Below are 17,109 nucleotides of genomic sequence, written 5' to 3' on the forward strand. Positions count from 1 at the left end.
ACACTATCATGACAATTTTACAATCTATGATTTTTTTGCTACAGTCATTCGATTCATTTGGAAAGCCCACTGGCAACAATTCTTTGAACAGACTTCTATCATGGATAAGATTGTCCTCAATTAAATCCAGAAGAAACTATTGAAACTATCTGCTTACAATTCTCTATGCTAATTTCTTTTGTATTTTCGCGACAGGTCACTGTTTCATACACTTGTATCGCTCTTAATCCTTATACTCTTTGATGAGTTTTAATAAACATTAAAATTTTCATCCATAAAAAAAAAAAATTTTTTTTCAACCGGTCAAGTTTGTTTTCATTTTGTTAGGTCATCTTCAACCATCCTTGGTTGCTAAACCCATGGTCAAAAATATAACAAGAGAGCAGGCAATATGCATCTTCTTCTGCCAAGATTATACTGAATTTAATGTAGAAAAACTTTTGAAGAAACTGGAAAATTTTGAAGATGTCGACATTTGTTACGACGAAGATCCATTTAAACCCATATTACTTTGTAACAAAAGAATAGATTCCAACCCTCAGAAATATAAGAAATACAATAGCAGCTCACTTTCGGCGAAAACTATTTAGATTAATAAACATAGGCTTTAGCAATATATAAACTTTATTGACATTGACAAAAGAAATAAAACTTTCAGTTCAAGATGTAGTAATGCTGGCAAGATCTTTTATTTGCTTTTTTGTCTGTAAGCAGGTCGACAATCAAATTGTTTCAGATCTTCCACACAATTCAGCAGTTGGTTTCTATCAAAGACCTTGATATGATTTTTGTAAAAAAACAAGTCAATCATAATTTTTTGTATGTTGCTATGTTCCCTATAAAATTATTGTCTATTTACATCTTAGAACACATATTGTCACTACTTACTTGAGTAGGTTCTTTAGATCACTCATGTTGGTAGTGAAACCGGCGTAATCAATTGCTACTACACATATCTTCGTCTTCTTCTCCTTAACATAAGTCAAAAAATCTATAAAAAACGTGTTAATTTTTCAAGATTTGACTAGAAGTTATATTATTGTTTCATTCTTTTTTTTTTCACCTTGTGTATTTCCGTGGATTTGATCTAGGCTGGATAGAATATCTTGATCAGATAAATCACGTTTGCTCAAAGCTTGCTTAGCGCTGCTACAGGGAGAGACGAAGACTTTTTGAACTAGCGATCTTTCATACAGTATATTTATCATTCTTTGTAGTAGTAAAGCCCGATTGTCACTTTCTTTTTTCGACTTCCTGCAATACCCAATGACTTCGTAACCATCATCTTTGAGTTGTTTAATGTATGCATGGTGTCTGGGGATTGTACTGACAATATTATCTGCAACCTCATCTATAAAACTGGAGTTAGCACGTTATCTTGTCCTATAATACCGTTTTCAAGCTTACCATGAAATTGACTGTCTAACACGCTCAAAATCCTGATTCTTAATTTTTTTGTTTCAGATCCTTGAATCTTTAATACTTTTCGCTCAGGCTCCTGTATTAAGAAGTCGATGTTTTGTTTCTTCAACCATTGGTTGAACCCCAAAGCCGTAGTCTTGTTAAAACGCTCTGTGTATTTCCAAAGTACGCCCAAAACAGTTTTATCAGAAACATTTGTTAGCTTGAAAGGAGAGTCTGTAACGTGTTCCGACTTTGGACGATAGACATAGTTTATAAACTCCACAATTTGTGCTTCGTTTTCTATTTTATTGTTAATAAGAATTTCGGCTACCAAGTTACTCTCTGACTCACCAAAGCTGATGTTCTTATCCATATCGTCTTCTTCACATTTTTCTTCTAAATCTTCTCTTGACTTGTAATTCTTATATAAATTTGGAGCTCCAAACACACGAGCGTTACAAACAAGGATTGGCTCATTTGGACTTTCAAGATAACAAATCTGAATGTCCTCCATGTTCTTTACTCTATCAGTATACATCTTAGCATTCAGATCATTATACTCTGCGCAATAGAAAATACAACAAGCTTGTTCGAAGCAGGTGGGGTTCATTTAGTCAATAAAAAGAAAAAACCAAGCGTGGGTTTGGACCGGTTCAAAAAAATGAGAAAAATAAGCGTGGGTTTGGACCGGTTCAAAAAAAAAAAAAAGGAAAAAATAAGCGTGGATTTGGACCGGTTCAAAAAAAATGAAAAAAATAAGCGTGGGTTTGGACCGGTTCAAAAAAATGAGAAAAATAAGCGTGGATTTGGACCGGTTCAAAAAAAATGAAAAAAATAAGCGTGGGTTTGGACCGGTTCAAAAAAAAAAAGATGAAAAAATAAGCGTGGGTTTGGACCGGTTCAAAAAAATGAAAAAATAAGCGTGGGTTTGGACCGGTTCAAAAAAAAAAAAAAGGAAAAAATAAGCGTGGATTTGGACCGGTTCAAAAAAAATGAAAAAATAAGCGTGGGTTTGGACCGGTTCAAAAAAATGAAAAAAAATAAGCGTGGGTTTGGACCGGTTCAAAAAAAATGAAAAAATAAGCGTGGGTTTGGACCGGTTCAAAAAAAAAAAAAAATGAAAAAATAAGCGTGGGTTTGGACCGGTTCAAAAAAAAAAAATGAAAAAAATAAGCGTGGGTTTGGACCGGTTCAAAAAAAATGAAAAAAAATAAGCGTGGGTTTGGACCGGTTCAAAAAAATGAAAAAATAAGCGTGGATTTGGACCGGTTCAAAAAAAAAAAAAAAAATAAGCGTGGGTTTGGACCGGTTCAAAAAAATGAAAAAAATAAGCGTGGGTTTGGACCGGTTCAAAAAAATGAGAAAAATAAGCGTGGGTTTGGACCGGTTCAAAAAAAAAAAAAAGGAAAAAATAAGCGTGGATTTGGACCGGTTCAAAAAAAATGAAAAAAATAAGCGTGGGTTTGGACCGGTTCAAAAAAATGAGAAAAATAAGCGTGGATTTGGACCGGTTCAAAAAAAATGAAAAAAATAAGCGTGGGTTTGGACCGGTTCAAAAAAAAAAAAAGGAAAAAATAAGCGTGGGTTTGGACCGGTTCAAAAAAATGAGAAAAATAAGCGTGGATTTGGACCGGTTCAAAAAAAAAAAAAAAAATAAGCGTGGGTTTGGACCGGTTCAAAAAAATGAAAAAAATAAGCGTGGGTTTGGACCGGTTCAAAAAAATGAAAAAAATAAGCGTGGGTTTGGACCGGTTCAAAAAAAAAAAAAAAAATAAGCGTGGGTTTGGACCGGTTCAAAAAAATGAAAAAAATAAGCGTGGGTTTGGACCGGTTCAAAAAAATGAAAAAAATAAGCGTGGGTTTGGACCGGTTCAAAAAAAAAAAAAAAGGAAAAAATAAGCGTGGGTTTGGACCGGTTCAAAAAAATGAAAAAATAAGCGTGGATTTGGACCGGTTCAAAAAAATGAAAAAATAAGCGTGGGTTTGGACCGGTTCAAAAAAATGAAAAAAAATAAGCGTGGGTTTGGACCGGTTCAAAAAAAATGAAAAAATAAGCGTGGGTTTGGACCGGTTCAAAAAAAAAAAAAAATGAAAAAATAAGCGTGGGTTTGGACCGGTTCAAAAAAAAAAAATGAAAAAAATAAGCGTGGGTTTGGACCGGTTCAAAAAAAATGAAAAAAAATAAGCGTGGGTTTGGACCGGTTGAAAATATTCGTATTGTCGGAACTGGCTAACTAAAATTCACGGTAAAGTTTGTCATAGACGTTTGTCGTTTAAAAAATAAACATTTATTTAAAAGAAATACGTGCATATTAGAACGGTGTTTATTATAGCATTTAATGATTTGGCGTTTAGAGTGACTACAAAAGCTATAAAGATCACTGATGAGTACATCATTGCAAGCATCGCCAATCCTACTAGATAAATTTTCTCCACTCATAAGCCGATCACGCTTCATTTTCTCTTTAACCATTGCCCAAAATTGTTCAATGGGGTTCAATTCAGGTGAATAAGGAGGTAGATACATGATTTTGTAGCCCTTACTTTCAATTTTTTGTAACATCGGCTTGGATTTATGGATAGAAGCACTATCCATAACGATGTAACTTCCCTTTAAAGTTTCATCAAGGTCCATTACATTAAGAAACTCGTTCATAAACTTGACAAAATGAGCAATAGTCGTGCCTTTTAGTACTGGCTTATTATCGGCAGCATCGTCGTCAACTTCTGGATCCTCTGTACTAATCTCATTTGCGGTTCTCTTCTTTCCATTATTAGCTTTTCTCTTTTTTTTAGCAGCCTGTGTTTCTTTTCTTGGTGGAGGTTTTCTTATGACAACGTGAACAACGCTAGACGAGTGAATAGCACCGATAATGGTATGAGATTGTGCTCTAGTTTTTGGTTGCTTTACTATAGCAGAGCCGCCACTTTTTGATCTAGCCCAATTATTTCTCATATTAATATGAAATCCGGCCTCATCAATGAAAATACAATTTTTTGTAAAATCCAGATCAGAATCTTTCCATTCCATAAACCACTCGAATCTCGTCTGTAGGTTTCCCACTGAGTTTCTGATTTCAGACTCAAACATTGGTTTTTTCACAGTGATGAGCATTGTGTTTCGTAAATGGCTATTAGGTTGCGACTTTGATATAGTAAAGTCTTCAAATCGTTCGGTCAAACTATTTATTATATCGTCTGAATATAACTGGGGGTCATTATCAAGTAGCTCTTTTATATACTCGTTATGCTCGGTTGTAAATGAGCTTTTCGGACCACTGTTTTGTTCAGACTTTTTATACGCAACCTCTTCTGTCTCTTTGTAATATTCCACCATCTTAACGCAGTGCGGTAATTAGTATTCAAGTCTCTTGCAACCTTGGCCACTAGTCCACGCTCTTGAGGATTTTCGAGCATACGGTCTATAAATGTTTCTCTGGTGAAGTCGCTGCAATTGTTGTATAACCTCACTGGTGGCTTCAACTTACTAGGTTTCGACTGCCTTCTAACTGAGGATTCTTTAGCAATTTTTTCGGAGCGCTTAAAGCTCAAGTTTGTTGACTAGTTATTGTTTCAAGAACTATGTTGGGATTATCGACATGTGTTAACACATACTCCATCGGATCGTAAACTTTTTCTCCTCCTTCATTAAAAATTTTTTCATGTCCATCTTCATAAAAAAAGGTATTCATCATTATGTTATATTTTTATTAGGAAGAGAGAGGGACAAACACAGATGCAGAAGCTATGCGACAATTAGGCGCAATCTTCCTGCCAATTTTAGTTAGCTAGTTCCGACAATTATTTTTGTTTAAATGTTATATTTTATTAAAGGTCCAGTTGAGCGCTAAAAATAAAACAAATAAGTGTCCACCCGGACCAGGTCAATCCGTTAGGATGTCAATGTTATGAAAAAAAACCCTCTGGGATAAAGAGTAAAAAAGGTAAAGGGAGAAGAAATGTGTTGAGCCATAAAAGATGGAGCTAAAGGAAATGTTTAAGCCATTCGAGGAGCTTCTGACTATGTGGGTGAGTAATGGGGATAACTGTGACATGTTGAAGTTGATCCAGTTCATGTAATATTGAGCATATAACTGGCCAGCGTTGGGACCAAGAGAGTGCTAGATTTGAGGATACTGAGTGGCGAGATGGAAGCATATTCAGAAGGAACGACAGAGGATCTGTAATGGTTTTAGGCATATAGAGGCGTTGGTGCATATTGAGGCAAGTAATGGCGTGTTTGCGTGTGAACTTGAGCGTAGGGTGTTTGGGACACGGATGCGGCTTTCCACCAGTTAACCAACCTAGCCTCCACCGTATACATCGACTACGTTCTGCATAGCACATGGGTAGCCATAAGATAGGGTCCAAAGATACGGATCTACGGCAACTTGAAAGAAGTTTGTAATGCCCACTTTATTGGCGCTTTTCTAGAGATTGTTGCAGGAAGCGTTTTTTGGCTGTTTTGAACATGTACTTATCCAGTTCCTCTCCTGTAGAAGGTAAGCTTTGCCAGAGAGGGGTCTTGGAGAGGAGGAACCATTGGTGTCCACGAATGTGTCGAATGTGTGGTAATAGTCGGCATAACAGTGCATCGTCAGGTAAGCGTAAGGACCTGTAAAGGAACTGTGCTTGTAAGATGTGAACTCGATCTGCCATAAGGGGAAGTTTAGCTAGGTGAGGCATCACTTTGGTGAAGGTTTTTTCACGGGCACCATAGATCTTACGGAGGCATGTATCTTGCACATCTTCAATTGATTTTAGCTGGGTATTATTGAAGCGGTTGATTGCCAAGCCATATTCAAGCTGTGGTCGAACTATATGAGCGGAAAATCTGGTTGAAAGGAGCCTAGAGAAGCCAGAGGGATTAATGCCAATTGAATTCAGTACGTTCATCGTAGCTAATGCTTTAGAGGAGTTGCGTCTGATCAGTTCATCTGAGTCTAGGTAACCCCCCTGGTTTAAATGGTACACCTAGATAAGCAAAAGAGGTTACTTGTGGCAGGACTCGGTTATAAATGGTATATGGTATAGGCTCCAGCTGATTGTCCAATATGACACATTTAGAGGGGTTCCATCGGTACCCCATTTGTAGGCTATGCTCTTCACACTTACGTAGCAGGCTAGTCATAGTCGTACGTTCAGCTATTAGCACCACGTCATCTGCATAGAGTAAGCAGTTTAGGAGCGGTATCGTTTCTAATGGCGACATGTCAGTGGTGATGGCCTGGGATCGTAATTGGGCTGGAAGCTGATTTATATAGACGGAATAGAGATACGGTGAGAGGATAGAGCCTTGAAGCACGCCTGTTTTCGGGTGAAAACGACGAGAGGTCGTATTAGAGAGAAGGATTTCGATTTGCACATCGTCAAAAAGGCAACGTAACAGGTTGAGCATGGGAGATGAGACGTAGCGGCTCAGAGTGTCCCATACGAAACTGCGATTGACTGTGTCATATGCGGACTTGATGTCAAGAAATGCTAAGACAAGCTTGACCTGGTAGTTTGTACGCAGTATGTGACTAATTTCTGTGAGGCACAAAGCCTGATCTAATGCGCTGCGGGATTCTCTAAAGCCACCTTGGGCTATATCAAGAGATGGCCCGTCGGTTTGTAGAATGTGCTGGATGCAGCGTTCCAAGATCTTTCTAAAGATAGTGGTCAGACTAATTGGACGGTAATTACCTGGATCTGATGGTGAGCCTTTCTTGTATATGGGTATCACCTGGGCAATGCGCCATGTCTATGGGACATATGACCAAGCCCAGCACATATGGAAGAAGTGAAAGAGAATAAGTGCTAGCAGATGAGATATTGGTTGGAGCATTTCATTTCGCAGGTGATCGATCCCAGGTGCTTTCTTGACTGGTAGGGAACAGATAGCGAGGTTAATATCGTCCCTGGTGAACGGGCAATCTATTTCAAAAGGTAAAATAGGGGTGTCGATTTCGTAAAGTTGGAGGTTTTTAAGAAGATCACCTGAGAAAGTAATTCCCAAGTAGGAAGCCATTATATCAGCTGCATGCTGTGGGCCCTCTGGAGTGGAGAAAGTGGGTTTCAAAGTTCGGTTCTTGCGAATACGGCTAAGCTTAGATATTGCCTTGGTATAATGGATCTCATAGTTATAGCTCTATAGCTACTACCGCAGCTGGTACAACGGAAAAGAGCTAGCAGGGGTTCTGCCTTAATGTGGCCGTTTCGTCGAAAGAGACCCTGTTTCTCACAGTGAGGGCATTTTAAGACCTTACGGTGTTGTTCGAACTGCGCAATCAATTCAGTAGTTTCCTCTTGGGTAAGAACATTTGATATGCTTAGTGTATTGTTTTGGTTGATAGAGCCAGGTGGCATACTTAGAGACGTTTTATTATCAGAGTATTGGTTTTATAAATTAGCGGAAAAAAAGCTCCCGCCATTTGTTTTTGAGAAAACGCCAAATTCCATAGGTTTGACTGTATAAAAAGGGGCTGTAGGCCTTTAAATCCTACGTACATTTTATGCAGAAAACGGTTGTACAAATAAAAAATAAGCAAGCAACTACCTTGTCTATTAAGATATAAAGCTCATCTAAAAGAATAAAAATATATTATTTAAAGCTTTAAATGAGAGGATCTAGTATATAACAAAGATTAATAGCTATAAATAAACAAATAACTTTTTTTTTCTGTATTTGTTTACTTGTTAGTTTAGGATGGCTTTGTCCATTTATTTACCATCTCTTTATGGATAAATAAGTTTTAAAATTTTTTAGAAATATAAGAAAAAAAAAGGAGAACAACTCATCAACAATGTGAAAAAAAAAAAAATATTTAAAGAATTCTTTTTGCCAAAACTTTTTTCTTTCTTTCTTCATCAAATAATCACTCTTCTCTAAAACTGATGGCCTAAATACTTTGCCTTTTCAAATCTAAACTTGTCTCTTATAGTCTTTTGTCAAAACGCCTCTTCCTAAACAAATGCTTTGCTACTTTTTTGTGTTTCAAACATGTCTCTCTCTCTTTGTCCACTTAAAACCTCTTATCTGCTATCAACTTGGTCTTTAACCAACGTTAAAAATATATGACCCACATAATACATCTATTTTTGCCTCTTTATTTGGTCTCATTTAACATCAAACGTTGGTGTGCTCTCTTTTGTTTATCTTTCTATGGTCCTTTTGGTTTCATTTGGTGCTAAACGCGTCATTCCATTGATTTCGATGGTTAAAAAAGAAATCATATCTTGGCCTCATAAAATGGTAAAATTATTTTTTATATAACTATTTTATTAACATTTTTGAAATAGCTTACTCTGCCTGCCTTTGTTTGTCTTGGTCAAGATTCCTTCTTTGCTGCTCTTTTGGCTAAAAAGTAATGTTCATAATAGGATTATCCTTTTTATTAACTTTTATTCCAGTTCAATAGTTCTCTTCTGTGTCAATATAAATGGCCCTTTAAAGCTGCTTTTGTATTTGTTTTTATTTTTGCATGGCTCACTGGTAGCAATCCTTTCCTGTAAAAGCTCTCTTTTGGTAGTCTCTTTATTATCTCTGTACTCTCTTCTCTTTCTATCTCTTTATGGCCTCTTTGCTATGCTTCTAAAATCTGTGGCAGGATGGGACGATGATCTGCTGGAAATTGTAAGCTCTAAGGAGGAATGCGAACTCAAGTAAAAGTAATACCCGCTCTGTTCATCCTAGTGCTAGATGGATGATGTCTTGACATCTGAAGCTACAACGAGCGGAGTAACAGACCCGGTCACGCTTTGCTTGACAGAGGGTGATCCCTAGAAACAGGGTATATCTTTCGCAGAACATTCCAGATATAGACTTAGAACCTGACAGTGAACGGAACGCCCATTTGGGAACCACTCATATCCTATAGACTTGAAAAAGTGTTTATAAGAGTAATTCAAGGGTGATTCTTTATTATTTTTAAAAAAATACTATCTTAAAAAAAATTATACTTTCGAAAGAGGCTATTTACAAGAAGGTTGCTACTTATCCGTGGTTTATCATTCATAAAATTTCAATATCAATAAATTTTCGTTTTTTTCTGTTGACGACTTCCATTTTATTTTCCACGTAACTCCTTGTCCTTAAAAACAATAACTTTTAATAAATGCAAACATTCCTATATTATTTTCAAAATGATATTACCATACAGATGTAGTAAGCAAAAGAAAGTATCTTTTCCTATAATATAATTTCAATAAAAAATGATTACTATGATATCTGTTTGATGCTGCCTAATAGTAGTTAGTAATAACTGCAGATTGTACAAAACGCCCATGTATGAAATTGGGACGCTTTCAAATATTGTAGATTGTGTAATCAAACAAGAAGAGGAAGGGGTTTCCAAAAAGTATATGAGATTGAGCTTTTAACTTAACTCATGACTAAATTCATTATTAATATCTTGAAGATCTAATACTGATAAAAAAAAAAAAAAAAAATACATATAACAGTTGTGAAACTAAGATTGTATATATGACTATTAATAAGAAAGCAATCGAGGTTATTAATTCGTTTTGAATGTCTAGATTTTTACCACTATTTTAATTGGTCTATTAAAAATAATGATATCGGAAGGATGGGAAGATAGTGGGCAAACGTTAGACATTCGCTTCTTGACGAATCAAGGAACAATGGAATAGATAAATTATTGAACCAACTATAATTACTGAATATGATTACATTGAACTGTTATTCCTAAAGCCAGGTTCATATATAGTTGTTAGAACATAGATAGGAGCAATTGGAAACGAGTTTTCTATTGCAGAAATTTCACATTCATTAATAGAGATCTGGTTTAGCTATGGCTCCACACTATAATCTTATCGATGAATGTTCACTTTATTCGCTGTGCAAATACAATATTGACAGTACAAGCCAGGAACAGGCTAAAAGAACGATTAGAAACAGAGATCATCTATTCTATCAAATTGATTGTAAATCTGTCCTAATCCTTTATCCGTATCATGTCTATAAATACTCTCACCTTTTACATGTAAAATTCAAATTTATCTAAATTACAGTCGTTCTAATGCCAAAGGGCGGCTTTTATTATCTCAAAGGGCGGTTAATATTTTCTCAAAGAGCAGTTTTTATTCTCTCAGAGGGCCGGTTTCTTTTCCCTGAATTTCGACATCTTTAACAATCTTTATTTATTGAGCGTCAATTTAAATATGCTCCTCATTTAAACACTTTTCAGAAGCTCCATGGATACAACAAATTTAGAAGAAATGGCGCCCAAAATCGTATGAGGTACTGCCCTCGTAGGGGAAGTGGTTATAATGGCTGGTTTTCCTTTTTCAGCCCAACCACCCGAAGGTCGCATGTTGATATTGAAAGCAGATTCATCTACAAAAACGCAGTTTTCAAGATGATTCATATCTGTTGCAGTCCATTGTTTGACCCAAGCCAGTCAATTACCATTCTTGGTACTATTGTTTCTAGTAATCGGTTGAAGTGTTACTTTCTTGAAAGAAAGATTGCATTCGGTCTTCAAGAAATTATGAAGAGTACTCTTTTTAATACTCAAGTCTGCAAAGTTGTGAGTGAGAGAATCAACTGCGTCAGTCAACCGTGCTTGCGGGTTATCATCGAAAACATTTACTAGGTGAGTTTTATGTTCTGGACCTAGTTGAAGCTTTGGTCTATTAACCAAGCTTGTCTGCTTTTCTAAAATATTCCAGTCCTTATCTTTTTTAAGTCTTTTAGCCCACTTTTGAGCGGTTCGTTTAGCAATACCATTAGCTAAGCGACCAGAATTCGCATCATTGAAAAGCTTAATTCTATTCATATATACAAACAAAGGCTTTAGCTCGTTTGAATATTTATTGTAAACCTTTCTCTGCAGTTTAACTGTATTTGCAATCTCCTCCTCACCTCCTTGTATTTTACGGTATTGTCTAATACGAGTTAAGGTGGTAAAGTGGAATTGAGTTACATCGTCTTTCCAGCCCATGGCATCATTTCCCTGCTCATCGACAATCTTTCCTTGTTCATCTTCGTAATAAAAATGAAAACACATTTCCTTTTTTGGTATTTATTGTATGAAAAAGTATCCTTTGAGATAATAAAAGCCGCCCTTTGGCGTTGGAACGACTGTATATATGACTAGGTTTAATAAAGGGATATCAAGTTCTAATAGGATTTCTTTGTTATTTTTATATTTTATCAACACCCTTTCTTCAACATAAAGATTATATCTAAAGTATCCGATGAATGAATGGCAGAAAGCGTCTCATATGGAGGGAGGCAGAAAGTACTTGAATCATTTCTTCTACAGTCTGTGTTGCTTGGGCCAGACATTCGATTTCTTCCTTTAATGGATACCGTGACAAAAAAAACAATTTCAATATTTTCATTAATGATATCTTCATAAACTCCACACCAAAATAAAAATATAACATCATCTTTGCTAGACCAAACATTACCTTTATATTTGTTAGTTCTGGAAAGATATTTTCTTATCTGATCACTAAAAATGGGGTATCATGTCGTGAAGCAAAATGCTTCATAAATTTTCATAAATAACACAAGCATTCAAATTAATTTTTAATTGATACTTTTTTTAGGCTATATTGGCTATCCATCAGCATGGAAACCTTTTTTTTTCCCATTCTTTCAAGGAAGATTTAGATCCTCTATTCAATTGAGCTTATTTTCTTTGATAAAAAAAAAAAAAAAAAAAAAAAAAAAAAAAAAAAAAAGCTCAAAAACACACATGTTCGTACCATGACAAATATTAACCAAGAAACAATATAAAGACAAAAAAGAGTCAAATTGTAACGAGTATCTTTCAAATGTATGCTTTTTCTTTATTGCTATTATACTTATTATTGCTTGCTACTTTTTACTTCAATAACTGTACGAGAACGTTTGTTATTGTCTTCTTGCGGTTTCTTTTCTTGCTTGCCACCAAAAGGTCTCTTTTTTCCTCTAAAACTGCCCTTACCATTGTGATGTTTAAAAGTATTAATCTGACAGTCTTTAAAGTGTTTTCGGGCTTCAGCACTACACAACATGAACTGGATACCATTTGGATTTTGGTCACCTAATTTAGTCAAAAACTCTTCTGGTGTCATATCAAAGATTTCCAAAACACCCGTGCCCTCTTCCTTTAATTTCTCCACTCTGCCAGTAGGGGTAATTTCTTTCACAATCTTCTTAATATCTGAAAATAAAAGATCCTTACCGTTGGTATATTCAAGTAAATAACGATGACGCTTATTGAATTCCTGGTACTCAAATGTTTGATCTTGATATTTTTCGCGTTTCTTCATCTCGATATAGTCACCCTTGAGCATTGTAAGGAGCTCTTGGTCATTGTATTCTGTTGCTTCCTTCACAACTTGCTCAGCGATTTCCTGGCTCTCAAATTCAACAAAGATACTTCCCTTGAATGCACCTTCATATTTTTTGTCGCCTTCACGACGGAGCTTGAGAGATAAAACACGACCAAACTTCCCATAAAATTCCTTCAATTCTTGTTCACTAGGAGGGCTGTCGATAGAAAATCCTTTCTAAAAAAAAAAAAGAAAGTGTTTAGATCTATGTTATACATAATTGTTTTCTCTTACAGCATAAATAGAACGCTGTGTTAAATTTTCAATGTGGTTCATGATTTTTTCAGTATTTGATTGTCTATTATTATTTTTGTCCTTTTTATCATCATTTTGTTCTTGTTCTTCTTCTGCCTTTTTAATACATCGCACATGAGTCTTGGCTTCGTTAATTTCGAATGACTCGGGTGAAATGGTAACAGCTTGCTCGAATAAAGAAAGATCTCCTTCAAGGATCTGTTTGAATCGCTTGATCATACTCATTTTTTTGATAGGAACCCCTATATAAACAGATCAGCAATTTTTTTCGTGTCTTGCTACTTCTTTTTTGTTTACATCCTTCAGAATCCTTCTCAACAAGCTCTCTGAAAAAGTTATCTTTTTTCAAATTTTCAGAACTAAAAATTTCATGTAATTGTTTATTGACTTCTTCTACTTTTGACATGGTGTAAATAAAAACTTTTTATTTATTTTTTAATTCTCAGTAAGATAAAAAACTTTTTCTAACGGCGTTTTGATTTTGTATTATCATTGCTTGCTTTCGTCTTATTATTACCGCTTCGTCCCTTTGCTTGAGGCTACAATAATCTTTTAATAAACACTTTTTTATACAATATATGACGTGCATACCTTCTTCTCTTCTGCTTCTTGTGCCTCAGCATTTTCTTTTTGAATTAAACTGATTAATGTATTACAACGTCTAGCAATCTCTTGTGAAGTTCTACTCTTTAAGAACCAATCGAACCTAAAGAGCGGTGACTGTTTAATCTCATGTCGAATATGATCGTACACATTCTCTGTGCCATATCCATATTTCTCAAGCATCACAATCAAGAATCGATCTTCTTCTTCTGTATAATTTTTACCCTTTGTAGGCTGAGTGTAGTGGATTTTGAGTTGTTGAAGTGGTACACGATGTCTCTTTACTTTCTCTGTAAGTTGCCCTTGAATATCTGCTTGCTTTTCTAATTCACTCTCTCCCTTCTCAATCTTTGAAATATGTCTTTCATAATCTGAAATCTCCTTGTAGCGTTGCCAAAAAACCTTGACATATTCTTTGACCTCATCCAATGTTTTGTTTTCTAAATCAGACGTGATGGCCTCATAATTGTCTCTTCCGTATTTTGCACAAGCATTGATAAAGGTAGCAAAGTCCTTTTTACTCCAATTAGAAAATCCTTTAGTATACAATGTCTTGCGTTCCTCTTCTTCTTCTTCTGTTAAAGCTTGAGATTCATCAATCTTCTTTTGCTCCTCTTCTCTTTCCTTTTCCAATTGCTCGATTTCCTTTTCAGTTGCCCCTTCTTCAGCTGTGACGGGAGGAACCTTATAGCCTAAGCTCTTTCTGAGATAAAGCGTATCGCGTTCATTGAGTTCAATCAGCCTAGATGGGAAGAATTGGAAGTCTTCTGTATTGTACTTTTTGGGACGAGGTGCTTTAGTGGAAGGGGTTCGACTACCGGTGCGTAAAGCCTCTTTATAATAATCATCGACAGCATAATTTGCCTTTCTTTCTCGTTTAGCAGGACCCAACCAGGATAAACCAACACTCTCGGCCTTTCGCTTGTGACTCCAGTCTTCACCATCCCATTTGTAGGCACTTTCAGATGAAAAGTTCTTGAGATCATCAATCTGCAGGTTAGAGTATTTACTATTCAATTCAGCAGTCTTTTCTTCACCATGGCGTAAGATTTCATCAATATCATCATCAAAACCAATTGCAGCATCGGAAGAGTCCTTGAATATATTTTCGGCACCATGTTGGATCATGGTCAGTAACTCGTCCTTGGAAGCCGCCTTGGATTTAGAGCCGGCAGGCATACGGCCCTGCTGAATAACCAATTGATCCAATCGCAGCTTTTGAGCAGCACGCTCAAGGACTTTTTCTTCAATTGCATTCTCTGTAATGAATCGGAAGACGTACACTTGTTTTGTTTGACCGATACGGTGAGCACGATCCATGGCCTGCAAGTCAACTTGTGGATTCCAGTCACTGTCATACATGATGACAACATCGGCCGTAGTCAAGTTAATACCGAGACCACCAGCACGTGTTGTGAGCAAGAAGATGAATTTGCTACTGTCAGGTTTGTTGTACTCATCAATAGCATCAATACGTTCTTCCTGATTTGTTTGACCATCGATACGGCAGTATTCGTAGTTTTTCCACCAGCAATAATCCTCGAGAATATCCAGCACACGACTCATTTGACTGAATAGCAAGACACGCGAGCCTTGAGCCTTACATTTCTTGAGTAATTTATCCAGCACAACCATCTTACCCGAGTTATCTACCAAGTGCTGATCAGTAGTAAATGGTGGACCGGGTTCAGCACCATCAAAAAGATAAGGGTGATTGCAGCATTTTCTTAATTGCATCACGATATTCAACAAACGCGTCTTGCCTTCTCTTTTGTTGACACCTACACCGTTGATAGCATCGATGTCCTTTTCCAATATCTTTTGATACCATTGTCGCTGCATAGGAGACATGCCCACATACACATTGAGTTCCTTCTTGGGTAAAAGTGATTTTTCTACGTCAGACTTGATACGACGGAGCAAGAAAGGTCGAAGGACTTTGTGAAGTTGCTCAACGACCTTCTTTTGATCACCACTTTGGTTTTCAAACCATTCATCAAAGACCTCAGAGGAACTGAAGACGTCAGGTAGTAAAAAGTTCAAAAGTGCCCAAAGTTCATGGAGGTTATTTTGAAGTGGTGTACCAGTGATGAGAAGCCTGTTTCTCGATTCAAATATACGAACGAGTTGAGATAGCATTGAATTTTCGTTCTTGATACGGTGAGCTTCATCAATGATGATGTATTGCCATTTTATCTTTTTGAATTGTGCCTTTTCCATTAAACATATTTCATAGGAAGTAATGCAAATTTCAAAATTTCCTGGGCTGATACGCTCCTTGATTAATTTGGCCTACAATAAAGATAAGTAAATAAGGGAGAGATTGTGCACTAGCATGTTTTTACTTACTCTAGTTTCTTTATCGCCATGAAAAACAAAGGCATCAAAATCAGGTACCCATTTTCTAAATTCACTCAACCAATTGTGTAAAGTAGACTTTGGTACGACTACTAAATGAGGACCAGGAATACCGCGCATATGCTTCAAGTAGCCCAAGAACGAAATCGTTTGTAATGTTTTACCCAAACCCTACAGAAATATATAAATATTTTGTTTTCTCGTCTCATCTTTTGTCATGATATATTACCATTTCATCTGCCAAAATACCATTAATGCCATTTTCAAATAATGATATCATCCAATTTAAGCCTTGTATTTGATATTCTCTCAAAGTTCCTCCTGTGACGTCTATAGGTAGATATAATTCTTGTAAATAAAATTTTTTGTTTGTTCTTATTCTCTCTTACAAGCAGGTGATTGAGTAAACACAGTTAGCTCTTCGTCATTCTCTGCTTGTTCATCATTTAATATCTCTTCATCCTCTTCTTTTTCTGTCTTTCTTCTACGTTTTGATCTACATAGCAACATTTAATTATCATATATAAATGCATGATTCTTTAATTACCCTTCTTTATTATCTTTAACGAGCTCCTTTTCTGCAAGCACAGCTTTCATAGCATCGTCTTTGACATCTTTTAATTTCAAAAAGTGAGCAAACAATTCTGTCTGGTCCAATAAGTATCTGTATCGTTTAACACGAGTTTCATACTATCATAATATCATATTAATATACGCACGTCTATTTTTTATGCATGAAAAGTTCACGACAAGGAAGGAACTTACGAGTGAAGGTTCTTTAAAAGTACGAAGAGGTGTAGACTCTTTAGAAGAAACAGTCTAATGATATAGAAAAATAAGAATGACGATGAATTTGTTTTTAAGGTAAAATTGCTTACAGAATCAACTTGAGGTGAGGAAGCAGTCGAAGCCTATTTCAAGAAGCAAAAAATGTAAATAACAAATGTAAATTATAAAAAGCGTATTTGTCTAACTTACAGCTTCTTGTTGGTCTACATCTGTATTCTATTAAGAACAAAGTGCGTGTTAATTAGCGTAATTTATAGGTACAAAGGATCACTTTTTATTTACTTTTGACATTTTTTCTGGTTTTATATCAAAAATGAAAGAAAAATGTTTTTGTTTTTTTTTTTCTTGAAAAGTGTGACAATTAAAATAAAA

The 17,109-nt window shown here is 35.9% G+C and overlaps 6 protein-coding genes across 6 annotated transcripts; 1 reads left to right on the plus strand and 5 right to left on the minus strand.

Moving 5' to 3' along the window:
• Positions 1 to 688: 688 nt before the first annotated feature.
• Positions 689 to 1,918, minus strand: RO3G_16985 (uncharacterized protein; the record flags this gene model as incomplete). The annotated part of the gene is made up of 4 exons (XM_067671569.1): positions 689 to 836; positions 889 to 991; positions 1,064 to 1,351; positions 1,408 to 1,918. The coding sequence occupies 4 exons, from the start codon at positions 1,916 to 1,918 to the stop codon at positions 689 to 691; spliced, it is 1,050 nt and encodes a 349-aa protein (XP_067527859.1).
• A 1,837-nt stretch (positions 1,919 to 3,755) lies between these two features.
• RO3G_16986 (uncharacterized protein) lies at positions 3,756 to 4,519 on the minus strand (the record flags this gene model as incomplete). Its single annotated transcript, XM_067671570.1, has 2 exons — positions 3,756 to 3,764; positions 3,875 to 4,519. 2 exons carry the CDS (start codon positions 4,517 to 4,519, stop codon positions 3,756 to 3,758), a joined length of 654 nt encoding a protein of 217 aa, XP_067527860.1.
• A 1,301-nt stretch (positions 4,520 to 5,820) lies between these two features.
• RO3G_16987 (uncharacterized protein) lies at positions 5,821 to 6,616 on the minus strand (the record flags this gene model as incomplete). The annotated part of the gene is made up of 2 exons (XM_067671571.1): positions 5,821 to 6,360; positions 6,401 to 6,616. The coding sequence occupies 2 exons, from the start codon at positions 6,614 to 6,616 to the stop codon at positions 5,821 to 5,823; spliced, it is 756 nt and encodes a 251-aa protein (XP_067527861.1).
• Positions 6,617 to 8,635: 2,019 nt separating this feature from the next.
• On the plus strand, positions 8,636 to 9,052 carry RO3G_16988 (uncharacterized protein; the record flags this gene model as incomplete). Its single annotated transcript, XM_067671572.1, has 3 exons — positions 8,636 to 8,638; positions 8,686 to 8,750; positions 8,797 to 9,052. 3 exons carry the CDS (start codon positions 8,636 to 8,638, stop codon positions 9,050 to 9,052), a joined length of 324 nt encoding a protein of 107 aa, XP_067527862.1.
• A 1,525-nt stretch (positions 9,053 to 10,577) lies between these two features.
• RO3G_16989 (uncharacterized protein) lies at positions 10,578 to 11,414 on the minus strand (the record flags this gene model as incomplete). The annotated part of the gene is made up of 2 exons (XM_067671573.1): positions 10,578 to 10,741; positions 10,814 to 11,414. The coding sequence occupies 2 exons, from the start codon at positions 11,412 to 11,414 to the stop codon at positions 10,578 to 10,580; spliced, it is 765 nt and encodes a 254-aa protein (XP_067527863.1).
• Positions 11,415 to 12,222: 808 nt separating this feature from the next.
• RO3G_16990 (uncharacterized protein) lies at positions 12,223 to 17,028 on the minus strand (the record flags this gene model as incomplete). The annotated part of the gene is made up of 14 exons (XM_067671574.1): positions 12,223 to 12,909; positions 12,967 to 13,229; positions 13,285 to 13,383; positions 13,505 to 13,526; positions 13,579 to 14,332; positions 14,369 to 15,882; positions 15,940 to 16,119; positions 16,178 to 16,278; positions 16,338 to 16,444; positions 16,496 to 16,638; positions 16,714 to 16,767; positions 16,827 to 16,859; positions 16,927 to 16,953; positions 17,020 to 17,028. The coding sequence occupies 14 exons, from the start codon at positions 17,026 to 17,028 to the stop codon at positions 12,223 to 12,225; spliced, it is 3,993 nt and encodes a 1,330-aa protein (XP_067527864.1).
• Positions 17,029 to 17,109: the final 81 nt, after the last annotated feature.

This window comes from Rhizopus delemar, genomic scaffold, assembly GCF_000149305.1.
Source record: "Rhizopus delemar RA 99-880 supercont3.24 genomic scaffold, whole genome shotgun sequence".
Lineage (NCBI taxonomy): Eukaryota > Fungi > Mucoromycota > Mucoromycetes > Mucorales > Rhizopodaceae > Rhizopus > Rhizopus delemar.